The 16,120-nt window shown below is 31.4% G+C and overlaps 1 protein-coding gene across 1 annotated transcript in view; it reads right to left on the bottom strand.

Annotated features, from left to right (window-relative positions):
• The window catches only part of PTPRQ (protein tyrosine phosphatase receptor type Q), a 285,135-nt gene that overhangs the window by 28,633 nt on the left and 240,382 nt on the right, over positions 1-16,120 (bottom strand). Inside the window, exon 45 of the mRNA XM_051962483.1 lies at positions 7,958-8,039. Coding sequence (XP_051818443.1) covers positions 7,958-8,039 — 82 coding nt within the window. The remainder of the gene's footprint in view (positions 1-7,957; positions 8,040-16,120) is intronic.

The following is a 16,120-nucleotide window of genomic DNA, read 5'->3' as shown; positions in this document are numbered from 1 at the left end:
GGGAGCAGTATTGAAGCTTGCAATGAGTAGAACTTGGGCAAACTTTGACATTTCACTTTAAATAGAATGATAGCTCATATGATAGACTTCAAAGAAAAAAAAACAAATAATTGGTAAAGAAACATTGAAACAAATAACCATTAAGGATACATTACCTTTTACTGTATGGTTTATTCATTGAAAGTAGGATAGAAGGATAGATTTGAAGTATCCAACCCCGTGAAAGATCTACTACTAATAAGCAGGAAATAAGAGAATTCAAATACAGCAATTATTCTGAATTGGTTATGTGTTGTCAGAATCCCTAATAGGTTCAAAAATCAATGCTAAAACAAAATAAAAAGTAAAAGCAAAAAGATAAGTTTGTGTAATTATAGCAGTTCCAACTCAACCCTAAAATTAATTGCTGTGAAAAAGAAGAAATGGGCAAAAATAGTTTAATTTTCACTGCCATTATCAGAAAAGGGTAACCAATATAAAGTGATCCACACCAAGAAGATGAAAAAATTCTAGATAATGCTATGATGTGGTGATGGTGCTTTTGCTCTCAGAGATTGTACCCACAAACTATCTTCCATTCTACTAAAATTGAAAGTCTTAAACTTAGAATAATGAGCCAGAGAAGGTTTATGGATTTTTGTCCATGGACTGGCTTAGTTAATGATAGTCTTATCAAGTTACCTTGGCAATCCATGAAAGATATGAAAATAACTCTCAGTTCAGTGTTGATCCCTCTTGCTTCTGTGTTATGGCAGCAAGAGTAGCAAGAAAGTAACTTACATGGTGGTAAGAATCCCGTAATTTTTAGACTACCCATAATCAATCATTTAACTATTCCTAAAATGTAGGTCTGGCCACATTATTTCTTCTGATAAATAAACTTCAATGTCTTCTTGCATTTAGGATTAAGAAAATATCCCAGTTTGACACTCCAAGAATTTAATAGTCTGGTTCCAGCCTAGCTTTTTCAGGCTGAGTACACATTGTTTTTCTATAATTTTAAGTCATGCCTGATTCTTTTGACTCCACTTGGAGTTTGCTTGGCAAAGACAATAGAATGACTCATTTTATAGATGAAGAAATTGAGGCAAACAGAGTTAAGGAACTTGCTCAGAATCACATAGCTAGGAAGTTTCTAAGACTAGATTTGATAAGTCTTTCTAACTCCAGGCTTAGAATTCTGTCCACTTTGTCACTTAGCTGCCCCCATTGCAATAACTTAAAAAAACTGCCTGTAGATCAATGTATCTCCCCAGTAAAATTCAAGATTTTTTAGGTAAAGGAGTGTTTTACAATCCTTTAAGTATCCTTAGGGACTCCCACAGTGTCCGGTATATAATGATAACAATAACTAAAATCATATCTAGAACTTAAAGATTTTCAAAGATATTTACATGCTATCTCATTTGATACTACCTAATAAATACTTAATTTAAATGCTTGTTAATTGATTAATTGATTGCTGGTGTTGTGAGGTTATGAAGAAATTACACCTAAATGAAAGGATGACACAAAAGTTCTCTTTGGAGAGGTGAAAATAAGCTGTTTCAACAAATGCCCAAAGGTGATAAGAAACTATCTTGGCTTGGGATACTTGGCCTTCTAAATTTACACTAAATTTACTTCTCAAGGAGAGAAACCAATATGCCTTTTACACTTGACATACCAATATTTTTGCAGAGAATGAAGATATTTAAAAAATATATTAAAAATTTTAAAAGATCCTTCAACTAGGTTAACATATTTTATCATTTGATGGCCTCAGAGGAAGATAGGCAGAGTGAAATAAGATGAAAACTCTGAAAAAGTAAGGTTCAGAATGAAGAAATTATTTAAAAGCTCATAATTATCCTGAACACAACTACATACTTCAAGAAGACAGAAGTTTCTAGACTTTGTTAGAATAGAATATAAAAATAAATGAATCTGAATGTCTTGGGATTTTTTTTTTGAGAGGCAATTGGGGTTAAGTGACTTGTACATGATCACACAGTTAAACCACTCAGTAAGTACAATTATGAATCAGGGGAAACCTTAGATGTCATTGAATCTAAGTCCCTCATGTTATAGATGAAGACACTGAGGCTTCTTAGAATAGTTAATTAATCAAAAGTAATGCAAATAATAAGTAACAAAGTTAGACTTTGAAGCCAGCTTTGTTGTATGTATTTTGTATTCAATACTATGTTTCCAATGTTGTATATGTTGGGATATGTGATCTCCCTTAACAAGCAGGAAAGAAGAGGATTCTGTCATTCTGAATTGACTACTTGTGTGTTAACACAATCCCAAATAATGTCAAAAATCAATATTAAAACAAAATAAATATTGATATTACTGTGTAAATTGTTCTACTCTTCTCCAATCTCTTCTCTCTCTGCTCTCTTTATTTTACATCAGTTCATAGAGGTCTTCCTAGGTTTTTCTGAAATTATTCTTTTCACCATTTCTTACAAAACAATATTATTCTATCACATTCATATATAACCTTTTCAACCATTTTCCAGTTGATGGCATCTCCTCAGTTTCCAATTCTTTGCTATTACAAAAAGAGCTACTATAAACATTATTGTACATATAGGTCCTTTTTCTTTTTTTCTTGGATCTCCATGGGAAAAATACCATTTTTAATAAAAATATACTTTTTCCATCATAATGAATGGCCACAAATTCATGGAACATTTGCAGAACTAAAATTACAGGTAACATATGGAATGGTGCATGGTAAGGACAAGAACTGTCAGGGTGAGAAATATAGTAATGGGAAATGAGTCAGGTATGAAACATTAAGTAAAGATAATAGATACTCAGTACTAGTTATTATATAGCTAGATGGCAAAATGGATAGTGTACTGGCCCTTGAGTCAGATCTTGGATATTTACTAGCTGTGTGATCCTGAGCAAGTCATTTCTGGTTGTCTTGATTTCCTCAACTGTAATATGGAAATAAAGATAGCATTCCTATTTCCCAGGTTAAAAGGAGCATTAAATGAGATACTTTTTATAATGCACCCCCAATTCCAGGCATAAAGTAGGTGCTTAATAAATGTTGCCTTCCTACATTGGTACTATGAGTTATTAAAAGAACAAGAGAAGGAGTTCTAGCATTTTAGATGAATGTTATGTAGTCCAATATCAGAAACCAATATGGTTTGTAATATAAATGTCATTAAAAAAGATATATTTCCATGTGTAATGCTATCATACCCTGAGCCTTGCAACTGACAGTTCCCATGTATATTGCCTTTCCCTTTAAATTGTAAATATCTTGAATTCAGGACTTGCCTTGCTCTTCACTTTGTATGCCTCACACTAGCAAAAGAGTGTTTTAAATTAAATACTTAATTCATCTTCTGAATGAAAAATAAGGAAAATAATTAGGACAGGATGATAAAGATTTATTGGTTTCCAAAAGGGAACATAGAATAATGCTTCTTAGTAGTCCTCTTTCAATGAATAGAGAACCAAAAAGATTATGTGATTTAAATCCACATTAGTTAAAATAACAGTACTGAATATAGAATATTTATATTTACATATTGATGAGAATTTCTAATAAACGAATTAGAAGTATGATGAAGAATTCTTTCAATATCTGGAATTTGAATATTTTATAATACAAAGCAGGATCTTAAACTTAAAATTTTCTAGTGTTTTTACATTCTTCTTATTCTCAGAATCAAAGGGATTGGTCTCATTATTTTTACTTTGAAAACAAGATAAATGGAAAAATGTGTGTTGTCCAGACTATGACATGTTTGATTAATTCAAACTTTTGAATTAATCTGTTAGATATAATTCAAACAAGATCTGTGGATACACAATGAGCAAGTTTGATCACATTTGGGAAATTTCCCAAACTACTTGTTGCTAGAAAAGCTCATCTTTTTAAACTCAAAAAATGAATGGAAAATCAGTTAAGTGATTATTGTATGTTAAATCATAGTGATATGAAATAAAAAAATGGTATGATTCTTTCTCTCAGAAAGCTTAGATTCAATTTCAGGAAAAATGGAATTGCTATAAAGTTACAACTATAGCAAGGCTGTTGGGAAAATCTATGCTGGACTGTCATACAAACCCATATTGTTTTGTACCAATCAGTCAAATGGACTAATAGTCCAAAACGGTCCAGAGGACATAAGAAAGATGGATAGTAAGAACTAGAAGATCTTAGGATGCAGTGGCAGACACTAAATGATGAGGGCTGGAGATCCCCCATCTCACTAGAAAGAATAGAATTGATTACTCTCATTTTATACAAGATGTGTCAATAGTCAAGTAGACTCAATTTGACCTAGGCAGCTCCAAGTGGGGACAAAAGAAAAGAGAAGTAGGGAGCATATCCCCAAGAGTGGTAGGTTTTCCCTGTGTAACATAATTTTGATTAAGGACTACAGAACACCAAAATTTCTGAACAGTCAAAATTGAAGGAGATGCATATGGTAATAGAAAGATATGTGGTGACCATAAGTTGGTTGTAACATACTTCCAATTATAAATTTGATAGGAAATAAATTGAGGAAATGGCTTTACTGAAGGCATGAATGATCAGGAGAAGTAGATTGGATATGCATTGAAAATGAGAAACAATGCAGAATAATTGAAGAACAACACAGGTACTATTATACTGAAATAGTTTAAAGTACCCCCATGTAAAAAAAAATTATTTGTAGTAGTTCATTTTGTAATAGCAAAGAACTAAAAACTGAGGTGATGCCTATCAACTGGGGTATAGCTAAACAAATTGTGGTATATGATTATGATGGAACTCTATTGTGCTATAAGAAATGATTAGCAGAATAGTTTCAAAAAATATCTGGAATGAATTATATGAATTGATGCAATGTGAAATGAGCAGAACTAGGATAACATTTTATATAGTGACAGCATTATTGAAAGGATGACTGTGATCATCCTTAGTCAATATGATCACTGTTCTGGTTAAATCTACTTAGTTACTCTGATCAAGATATTGATCCAAGACAATTTCAAAGTACCTATGGCAAACACTGTTATTATTCTCCAAAAAGAAAACAGCTAAACTTTGAGTGTTGCTTGAAGGATACTTTTTTACTTTATTTTTCTTGTGTTTTCTTTTGCAACATGGTAAAACATACTAATCAACTTGATATAGAGAGCTGATGGATTCTGAAGAGAGAATGAAGGATATTTTCTTTTCTCTTTTTTTCTTCCTTTCTTTTCCCCTCCTTTTTTTTTCTTCCTTATTTTCATCTCCTCTTCCTCCCTCCTTCCCTTCTTCTTTTTTTCCTTCCTTCTAGCATGGCTAATGTAAGAATGTATTTTGCATAACTGTACATATTTGTAATAGTCTTTATTTGTCTTGCCTTCTTAATGGGAAGGAAAGGGGGATGATAAAGGAAAAAAAATATATAGAGCTGATAATAAAATAAAATTGAAAAGTAATTAGAGAAAAATAAATTGAAGTAATTAAAGGAAAAGCTAGCATTAGTAGAGATACTACTATGATATGATACATGTCAATGAAACCACAATATTAAAGTACATTATCATCACAATAACCTTGGTAATATGATATCATCAATCAATGATAACATTATATACATCTTTTAGATGAAGAAACTGAAGGAGAGAGATAGAGAGGTTGGCAAATAGGAATGGTTTAATAGCTACCTGTTGATTGCCTACCTGACTGAATTGTTCTTTTAAGTGGAAAGTAGACCTGAATTCTGAACACAAAGTTTAACAAACTGATTAAATTTCATTAGATCAAATTAGGATCTAAGATGAGTTTAATGTGCAAAGACTTCTAACCATTCTATTCCTCTTTTAAGGAAGCCAGAGGGAAACCTTTCACTTACAGATTTGTAGCAAATTTGTGAATGTAACATAAATCAGATTAATTTGAATTTGCATTGAGAAGGTATTGGTTTCCAACATTTTTGTCAAACTAACAGATTTGTGGTTATTTCTTGATTAGTGTAAATAATGAATCCCTGAATCCTATGGAGTGGCCAAATAGCTGAAATTTGCTTTGCATACTTTCATTGCACTAGAACCAGTTACCATATTTTGCCTAATTGTATTGCTATAATATGAATTCAACTACATGGAATCACTTCATAAAGTTTGTTATATGCACAAATTGGTACCTAGCTATATAAGTATAATTCAGCACTTAATGTGATGTGATATCATCACTCCATATACAATGAATAAAATTATTAAATATTTCAGTATAGCAAGAAATTTTAGTTATCTATACTATAATTTTAGCTACTTTAATGTTCTTCAATATATTGTTTTAATAAGAGAGACAATGTGAATCTGCATTAAAATAATAACATATAGAATATAATTTTGCATACTTACAACATTCCATTTAAGTATGGACTAAGTTTTAAAAATAACAAGTGGATCAATGTTTTACTTATTTACATTAAAAAATCAGTACTTAGAAAAAAATTTGCTAAAACTGTAAAATAAGTTAACAGGTACATCATACTAATAATACATTTTAAATATATGTTTTGAAATCATAGTCCTTTTAAAAAAATAATAAAACAAGAAGCTTTCCTGATATGAAACACCAAAATGCAAACTTTTATGCCTAGGTAATTTTTTCATCTATGCAGTCATGCATAATTATATTATTATCATAACTGTTCTAGTGAAATTATACTTCTCTTAAGAAAAAAAAGTCTCCTCTCCATTACTACTCAGAAGAATTTTATGGTACCATTGGTTTTATTAAGTCCAGACCAATATTACTTAACTAGCATAATCAAAGAGCTGTAGGAAACACCATTAATCTTCTCACATTTTTGTTATAATTCCCTGAGAGACTGAAATATTATAATCTAGAATATATAAGTACTGTGTTTTGTTTGTATTTTCCTAAGTTCAAACAGTTGATAAATTAAAAATGAAGTTATGGGAGAATGGATTGGAAAATTCTTTCTGTGATATAAGACCATCATGCATGTTTAAAAAAAGGTAACTTTAAAGGCCAAAATAATCAGCATTATCAGACATCTAAATGTAATTGAATGCAATCTCATTTTCAAAGCAGTGCAAGTGAAAAGGATAATAAAAAAGTACACACAAACTTTGTGTGTTTATAGAAATGCTTAATAGAGTTTGTTGAATGAAAGTTCTATGTGAACTTTAAAAAATAGTTTTTCCATCAAACTTTTTCCCCTTTTTTTCTCTTCCACAAGTTTTATATACGCCCATAAATAAAATTGAAACATAAAATTGAATTCACACTATTTTGAGTTATAATTATGTAAAATATGGTAATTTGTTCCAGTGCTATGGAAATATATTGCACAAATTTGAATAATGTGACCACTCCATAAGCCTCAGGGATTCATTATTTGTACTAAGCAGGACATAGACATAAACTTGTTAGTTTGACAAAAATGTTGGAAACCAATTCCCTCTCAATACAAATATGAGGTAATTTAATTTATTCTATATTCACATATCTGAGAAAATGTCATTTCAAATTCTGTTTTTTGGTGTATCTATTCTGTTCTTATAAACTACAAAGATTAATCTAAAACAGGACTTTTCTAAGTCAAATAGTCACTATCTCCATTTAAGGATTAAATGTAAAGTCTGATTGAGATTTTTGAGCTATTCACTTATCCCAACAAAAGTCAAAAATAGAGCCTTACTTTTGATAGAAGGTCTGAGAAGAGATGGGAGCTTCTCTTTCCAGGGGAGGGAAGTCCAAAAAAAGATAATTTTTTTCCTGACACACTAGGTGCCTAGTTCTGATCAGGTTGCATTAAAGACTACATTGACCAAATCCGTGTAACATTACTATCTAAACAATCAACCTGGTAATTAGGTATTGATTATCAAGACCAGAGTCCTTCATGGCCTTGCCTGTTTAAAATGGACATGAAATGTGACACATGAAGAGACTGGAGGTCTCACTATGTTGTGACAACTGCTAGGAACATACCGAAAATTCTTCTTCAAACTTTAGGTTGTTGTTTGTACAGAGCTCTTCGACATGTTGCAGGAAGGCTTTCTTGCTTATTGGCCTCAAAATAAGAGAAAGACAGAACATGGAAGAATGTTAACTTTTTTTTCCCTTTAGGCACAGGACTGCTCGTGCTGTTTGAGAGTTCTAGAAAATAGACATTCAAAAACTAAGATTTTGCTAAAGAACTCAAGCAGCATGGATTTTTAAATGCCATTTGATCATCTTTACCAATAAAAATCCTTTCATTTTTCTTTAATGATGGTCCAATTTCTTAGCTTTCATAATATAAAACAAAAGTCAATAAAAGTTTGTTTGCAAGAGATTTGTGATTAACAATTTACTATTCATTGCAATCCAAGTTCTCTTAAGTCAGAGAAAGTGCATAAAGTTATCATTGCATTCTAAAGTACCTAATACCTCTTTGTCACTCAGAAAACATTTCATACATTACAAGGTTTTAGAAGATATAAAATATTGCAGTGACCTCATTCTCATAATGACATGGATTTAAACCCCAAGGAGTTTAAATAGCCCTGTATTACTTCCCAAGCTAAAACACAGACATGCAGACTTCACCCCAGAGAGAGAGAAAGCATTTCTCCAGTTACCATGCAATTAGTCATGCTTTTATGATTTATATCCAGCTTGGAGGTTTTTGTAATAAACATACAAAGAGGAACCACACATCAAGATTCATCAAGCCAGTTAATCTACAGTCAACATTGAAAAAAAAAATCTTGAATCAACTTACTTGATGGATTTTCTATAACTAAGTAACCTGCAACAGAGATTATGTTAAATGTATTGCACATTAGATAATATAGTGCATCTTGATAGAGTTCTAGATGCAAACTGGAAACACATGAAGGATCCCAAAAGTTGATGGCTATTATAAATGTATAGTATTATGTTTTTAGATTCTCTAATGTGATTCCTTTGCTTAATTCTTCTTCATTGTGTTTATTTTTCCCCACTTCCGAGTTACTCTCTGAAGTTGTTAGATCTTTATTGATTTTTTTTGTAGGATAGTTTTAGTATTATTATGCTAAATGTTTACTAAAACTACAGTTTTACTATAGCATTATGTATCTAGTGATCAAAGGGATTATAAACAGACTTTTAAATGACTTTAATATCAAAGAAAGTAGGTATTAGAACAAAAGTCTTCAAGAAAAATTCCTTCATATATTTTAATCTTATTTGATTTGTATATTGGACTTAATTTACTAATTCAACAAAATCACATACACACATAACTCACCAAATTGTATTTTTAAAGAACTTAGACTCATACTTGAAAAAGTTAAAATTATAACCAGTTAGAAATCAAATATGAACTTGTAACATACACATCAATGTTTCACTCACTAACACATTTAATCATGCATAATGTGTTGAACACTGCAAAGAACAACCAAAGTATTTTGAAATAAAATAAGTTAACATATAACTGTAACTATTGTATTATAACAAATGAAAAAAGTAGGATGGTTTCAGAAAAACCTAGAAAGATTCATATGAACTGATGCAAAGTAAAGTGAACAGAACCAGGAGAACACTGTACACAGTAACAGAATTATTCTAATGATCAACTTGTAAGAGACAACTATTTTGATAAATACAATGATCCAAGATAATTCCAAAGGACCCGTGATAAAAAATTATATCTACCTCTAAAGAAAGAAATAATGAGCTCTGAGTACAGACTGAAGTATACATTTATTTACCTTGTTTATTTTTCTTGCTTTTCCTTGCTTCGTTTTTTTTTCAACATGGCTAATATGGAAATATGTTTTCCACGAATTCATGTGTAAAACTTTAAAAAGGTTGGGTTGGGGAGGGAGACAATTTAAATTCAATTTTTAAATAAATATTAAAAGTAAATAAAATACATCTTCATATTTTCTATTTTGAGCATCTATGGATTTTTGATTGTTCTTGATAATTCTTAAGTGAGGTAGATTTTCTTTCATTCAAGAGGGATTAGTTTTGATGTTTAAACAAACAAAAATAGATTGTCAAATATGGCATAATGAATGATGAAGAAAGGAGACATGAGTAAGATATTAAAATGAAAGGTTCTACAAAATATATCTCCTTATAATAGAAAGGTGGGTAAAGCATAAATGAGGGGGAGCTAAAGTAGATTATATAAACTTTTATATAAGCTTAAATCTTTATTAGTAAATTCAGGTTAGTGGAGGATCTATAAGAACCCTTTGAAAAAGAAAGAAGAAGAAAAAAGAACAGATAACAAAGGACAGACTTTTTAATCAACTGGAGCAGGGTTGTGCTCATAAGCAGGGAGTGTGGCTGGATTTTTTTTTTAAGTTTTCAGAGTAATTCATGGGAAGAATATTTCCAAAATTATAAGAAATTCATTTTTGTTTATAGAATTTACAATGATCACAACCTACTATTTAGAAAAAGACTAGCCATCGAAAACTTCATATGGGGAAGGTGGTAGAAAAACAGAAAAGGAACAAAGCATGGTGAAGTACTTAAATCTACTTACAAAAGCAGATTTTTTTTCTTTTTTTTTCCCTAAAGAGATGTGATCACACCTTTAACTATCATAGCTGGATCTTCTTGTTCTTAGTACTAAGAACTTTCTAAAATAAGTTTAGTAGGCATTTTTTTGATTATCTTTACTCTCTTCTCTTTCTCTTGGGTAAATTCTTCAAAGATATTATTTGTAAAAGATACTTAGTGAACAGAATCTTTCCTGTGCTTGCAAATGTTAATGGACCAGTCACCATACTAATCATTTTGGGATTTTACTGATGTTAGTAAAACTATTATTAAATATTTGCCAATTTTTAAATTTGGGAATCAAACTTCCCAATGTCCACCCAAATAATTTGTGAACATGGAAGATATAAGGAAGCTGTTTTCAGAAAATGAAATAAAAGAATGAATTTTGAAGTAGAATAAGATATAATCTGAGGGAAAAGATTTGTCACCTTGGCTGGAAGGAATTGGCACCCATTGATCACTCCAGCTTTTGGTGAACATTAAGAAACTTATGTAAAATGATATAGTAATTCTGGTCCAATCATAGATGATATACATCTAACAGACAAAACTTACTAAAACCACACTGTTGTTGACAATCTGAATGATAAAATTAGGTGGTGATTTAGCATGAAGACTAAACCAAATTGAATTCTCGAGGTTGCTCCTTGTCAGGACTTGTGGCCAAATTAGTAGCATCAGATTTCAGAACTGTTGACCTGGGGCCAAGCAAAAACTTCCCTAAAAATTCACAGTATCCTCCATGTGAATGTATATTTTTCTATTTGTAATACCTTGAGAGACTCAATGAATTATGCTCATTTATCTCACATTTGTCTCATCTATAATTGACACATAGCTTACTCTAATGTGTTATGTTTTTACCATCAAAGGTATTAGCATGTTATTTAATACCATATGAGTTCTTTTAAATGAGACTTTATTTCTAATTGTTATCATTTTTTACATTACAATCAAAAGAATAATCCAGATACAAATGTGCCATTTGGACATATTTCTCTCTAGATGCAACTACAAATGTGTGGTTTTTTTATTGTTACCATGAAGGGTGACTAGAAGGGAGGTGGTCCAAACAGTTTTTTAGAGTAAAGGCTATTAAATGGTCAGGCCAACTATATCCCTGATACTCATGTCAATAGTTTTTTATTGTTGTTTTTTTTTTTTTTTGGTTTGTTTTTAGCTTTGTACTAGCTACCAGATCTTGTGTTATACTACTTTAGCTTTCAAGATTCCAGAAAAATCTGTCTATCATGATTAGGAATCAAAGCAGGATTTTTGAATTAGAATGTTAGGTTGTTGGTTTTATTCTACATCTAAGAACTTCCTAAATTTTGGAAGAATTGTCAGATTTGATGTTAGAAGACTTCGGCTCTAATTCAATGTCTAGCATTACTGTCTATGGGACATTGGGCAAATTAGTTAGCTTCTTTGAATTTCAATTTCTTCAGCTATAAGGGTTGACCTTGATAATGTCAAAGTTCCCTTCCAAGTCTAAATCTTATATTAAATATTTTAGGGCCTCATTTTAGAATAGGTCCCATTTTAGATTAAGGGCTGTGATCAGTCTTAGATCATTTAGATAAGCACCCAGAAGATAGAACATGAGATATGATAACACTAAAATCTCTGTGTACCATATTGCCCCAGTGCCAAGAGAGTGAAATGTTTTATATTCAATTAGGAAGTCAAGTGTTTGATCTATAAATGACACTCAAAGTAACAAATACTGCAATTTTTTTTTACTTTCTTCTGCATCATCAATAGCAATGGATGATTCAATAAAAAATAAAATGAGCAAAAAAGAAAAGCAAAATCAAATTCATTGATTTTGAAGTGTCCATATCTAAAACAAAAGTAAAAAGGATAAGGATAAATTTTGATCTTCTTAAATCCTAGATGCAGCTAAATAGCAAAACAGATAAATTGTCAAACCTGGACAAGATCTGAGCCAAGTCAAAAAATGTTATTTTCATCAGTTGTCTGTATGTTCAAATAAAAGTGACATTTTGGTTCAAATCACCCAGATAATGAGCTCAATTCTAAAGCTGGGATTATGGGAATAGTTTTAGTGGTCATCTGTGTTTTGAAGCCATTGTGCTTCTTGTTGTTCAAAAAAATTAATTTGCTTGAAGAATAAGGGGACAGCTTTGGTTAATATATATTGGAGTTTAGAAGAAATGGGAAAATGTGGAGTTGGAAAAGTCACTTGAGGATACAGGTGATGATTAAGCATTGATGAGGTGATTATGTTTCTTATAGGGACAATTGTCTGATTAGATAGACATAAAAACTTGCAACTGAGATCAATTTACATATACATTAACAGTTATATTTTGCAAGGACAGATATTTTTATCTTCTCATAGTGATGGAGTTATTTTTTTAAACTGCCTCTTAGAAGACAGAGTACATAGTAGGCATCTAATAAAGGTTTCACGTAGGTCAAGTGAAAAAAATATCTTGTGACAGTAGTCTTTTTTCATCGATTCATTCAGGATGATGAACTCATAGTGTAAAGATAATCACCCTACTGATTGTGAGGGAAATTTCCCTATAATAATGTAATTTCAAAATTTTTCAATACAGAGGTAGCACTTTAAACTATTAGATTCTGAGCTGCCTTAAATCCCAGGATACTGCCCCTCCCCCTCTTTTTTGAGAAAGGGTATTATTTCATGTCTTGGCTTTTTTTTCAAGTCTATCAAAAACCTAAATTCCACTCAGATTACTCCTGATAGATCAAGAAACAAACCATTTATTTATGTTGGCAGTGGTGATTGAAGACCATATTGTCACACAGACTCAGCTTACTCTCAAGGTCAGTCAGTTGAAATCTATAGGGAATTAAAATTTAGCCCAAATAGAAAGGTACAGATAATCCATAGACAGGAAGCTTAATCCAGCATTACTGATGATACAGGGAGAGAAAAAAAGGAGAGATGCGTATTTAACCAATTATGTTACATTAAGAAGACAAAAAAAGAAAATCCTTACTAACTTTGCTTACTTTGTGTAATTAAATTAAATAGGAGATTTATCCATGCAAAAATAAAACAAAACAAAACAAAAAAAATATTCTATTTTGATGATAAGAAAACAAACTTATTGGATAATTCTTCCCAATTTTTGCAAAAAAAAAAAAAGAGAGAAAGACTATGACTGAAACTTTATGAAAATATCAATTTATTTTTATGAGATAATAGACTTTAGAGTTGGAAGGGACTTTAGATATCAACTTATTCAATACCTTCTCTTTACCAATAAGGAAACTGTAGTCTCAAGAGTTAAAGGGAAATAGACAATGTTGCACAGGAAGTATGTAGCATATTCTACATTGAAATACATTAGATATTACAACTCCAAGCCTGGAATCTCTTTTATTGATCACTTAAGCAGGTGTTTAAATTAATGTTTATACTTTTAGAATAATACTAAAGCATTCAAATCAATATTTTGAACTGTGTTTTTTTTTTTTGTTGTTGTTGTTGTTGATGTTTCCCTTTTCCCTTTTCATTCTGAGTTTCCTTACAAGTCCCTTTAAAAAATGTTTTTCTGTAGACCCAACATTTCCTATTCACTGTTATACTTAATTCAAGTTTTTATATTGATGGCTAGTTTTGCATATTTGACCATGAACACCCTCTCCAGCAAGGGCAAGGTAATGTACCCTTTATTATTAGAATTGGAAAATGAATCACTAAATAAGTGATAACTAAACCCTCGTCAGCCAAAACGTTGACTGTAGTGAGCAGAAGGACTGTCAGAAATAGCAGCAAGAAGAGACAAAGCAAGCCTGACTAGAGGAGGGCAAAAGGCAGGAAAGTTATTCTCAGGGATGTCAAGAGGCCGAGTTCAGATTTCCAGGGCAAGGAGGGCAGAAAATCTCCCATTTCACTGTGTTCCTCCTCATTGGCATGACTATCTCTAAAGCCCCAACAGACCTTTTACTTGCTGAACCATACAGTTTCAATTTAAAACCTGGGACACAAATGAAGGCATCTCTGGGGACAATGGAGCAGAAGCTGATACACCAGTTGATGGACAGAATGATGCCTCTGCTGACAGCCCTGGTTCACCTATTGGATGCGATAATGATGAAGGTGAAGAGGTGGACATGAAGGTGCTCAGCTAGGACTTTAATGAAGATGGGATTGATGACATGTTAACAGCCAGAAAAGAAGTATGTATAGTTTGAATCATCAACCAGGGAGGCAGGCAAATGTGAGTCCTTTTCTGTAATTGAGGTTAGAAATGAATCTCTTTTCCTAGAGTCAATTTGTATGGAGAGCAATCTAGAGTGGGGAAAAAAAAAAACAAAAAAACTAGAATTATCTTATCCTAGATCTCTACATTAAAAATAATTACTTCCACTTCAACTTATTATAATTTCTTTTTTTTTTTTTGGTCTAAACTCCCCTTGAAGAGGAGTATACTCAATATCAAAACTCCATCTATTAATACAGATCATAAAATTATGGGTCTAGAGAGAGAAAGGTACTTTAGATCCCGTTTAGTCCAACTTTTTCATTTTACAAATGAAGAAACTGAAACTCAAAAGAACCTTAGTGATTTGTTCAGTGTCACTTAGCTAATAAGTGGAATAAGCAGAACTTGAAGCTAGATCTTCCTGAGTCATTTTTCAACATTCTAATTGGTCAAATACCTTCTTTGGTCTTGTCAAGTCCTTTTCAGCAAGTTGCCTGTGGCACAGAAAAATCAAGCAACATATATTGTAATACTGTTGGTATGTGATACAATCAGGATTTGAAATTATTAGATTTTCCTAATTTCAAAACTGGCTATCTCCTTTGCTATGGTGCCTTTCATATTCATATATAGATGGTTATTTATAAAGGATCAGAGAATACTAACTATTCAAATTAGGTATCTTAAGTAAGAAATTTGAATCTCTGTTGAACATGAGAGGCTAATAGTGGTCAAGGAATCTGTTATTCATTCTAGAAAGAAGTGTTACTTATGGGCTACAAAAGCAGTGAGATTTCCTCTGAAGTACTTATGACAAGAAGAGAGAAGAAAGACATTTGGGTGAGTCACTCAATGAAATAATATTTGGCCACTTGTTAATCTGGAATGCAGAGAGGTCTCACCTCTGAGTACTAGTTGGTAATGAATATTTTATGTGTGGTATTATCTTTAGCTCAAAAGCATTATCCATTTTCCTTTGAAAATTGCAGATTCTTAGTGAAAAACTTATTTTCATAAAACTATTTCACCCTTACTAATAGGAAATTTCATCATTAGTTGATTTAAAAGAAAAATGTATTAATATAATTTCAGAACTCTCATCTTTGTAAATTTTGGAAGTAAATTGGTTTATTCTGTTGTGATTATTCTTAGACTGAATAAAATGACCTAATAAATTTAGAAGCCTAGTACTAAAATGTGCTATGATTTAATACTACCCCATTAGAGTATCAAGGTTTGAGTTTGAAATGAGCCATAAAAATCTGAGACTCACTTATTAAAGAGTAGAATTTAAGCTGTTTGAGGACAGGGCCTATTTTGTCTTTATAGTTTCCTGAGAAGTAGGTGATCGATTGTTATATTTTTATTGAATTGAAGAAACTGACTCATTTGGGATAGA

The sequence above is a fragment of the Antechinus flavipes genome, chromosome 5, assembly GCF_016432865.1.
Source record: "Antechinus flavipes isolate AdamAnt ecotype Samford, QLD, Australia chromosome 5, AdamAnt_v2, whole genome shotgun sequence".
In the NCBI taxonomy this organism is placed as follows: domain Eukaryota; kingdom Metazoa; phylum Chordata; class Mammalia; order Dasyuromorphia; family Dasyuridae; genus Antechinus; species Antechinus flavipes.
Note: the sequence above shows the minus strand (reverse complement) of the source record. Positions and strands in the feature narration are given on the sequence as shown.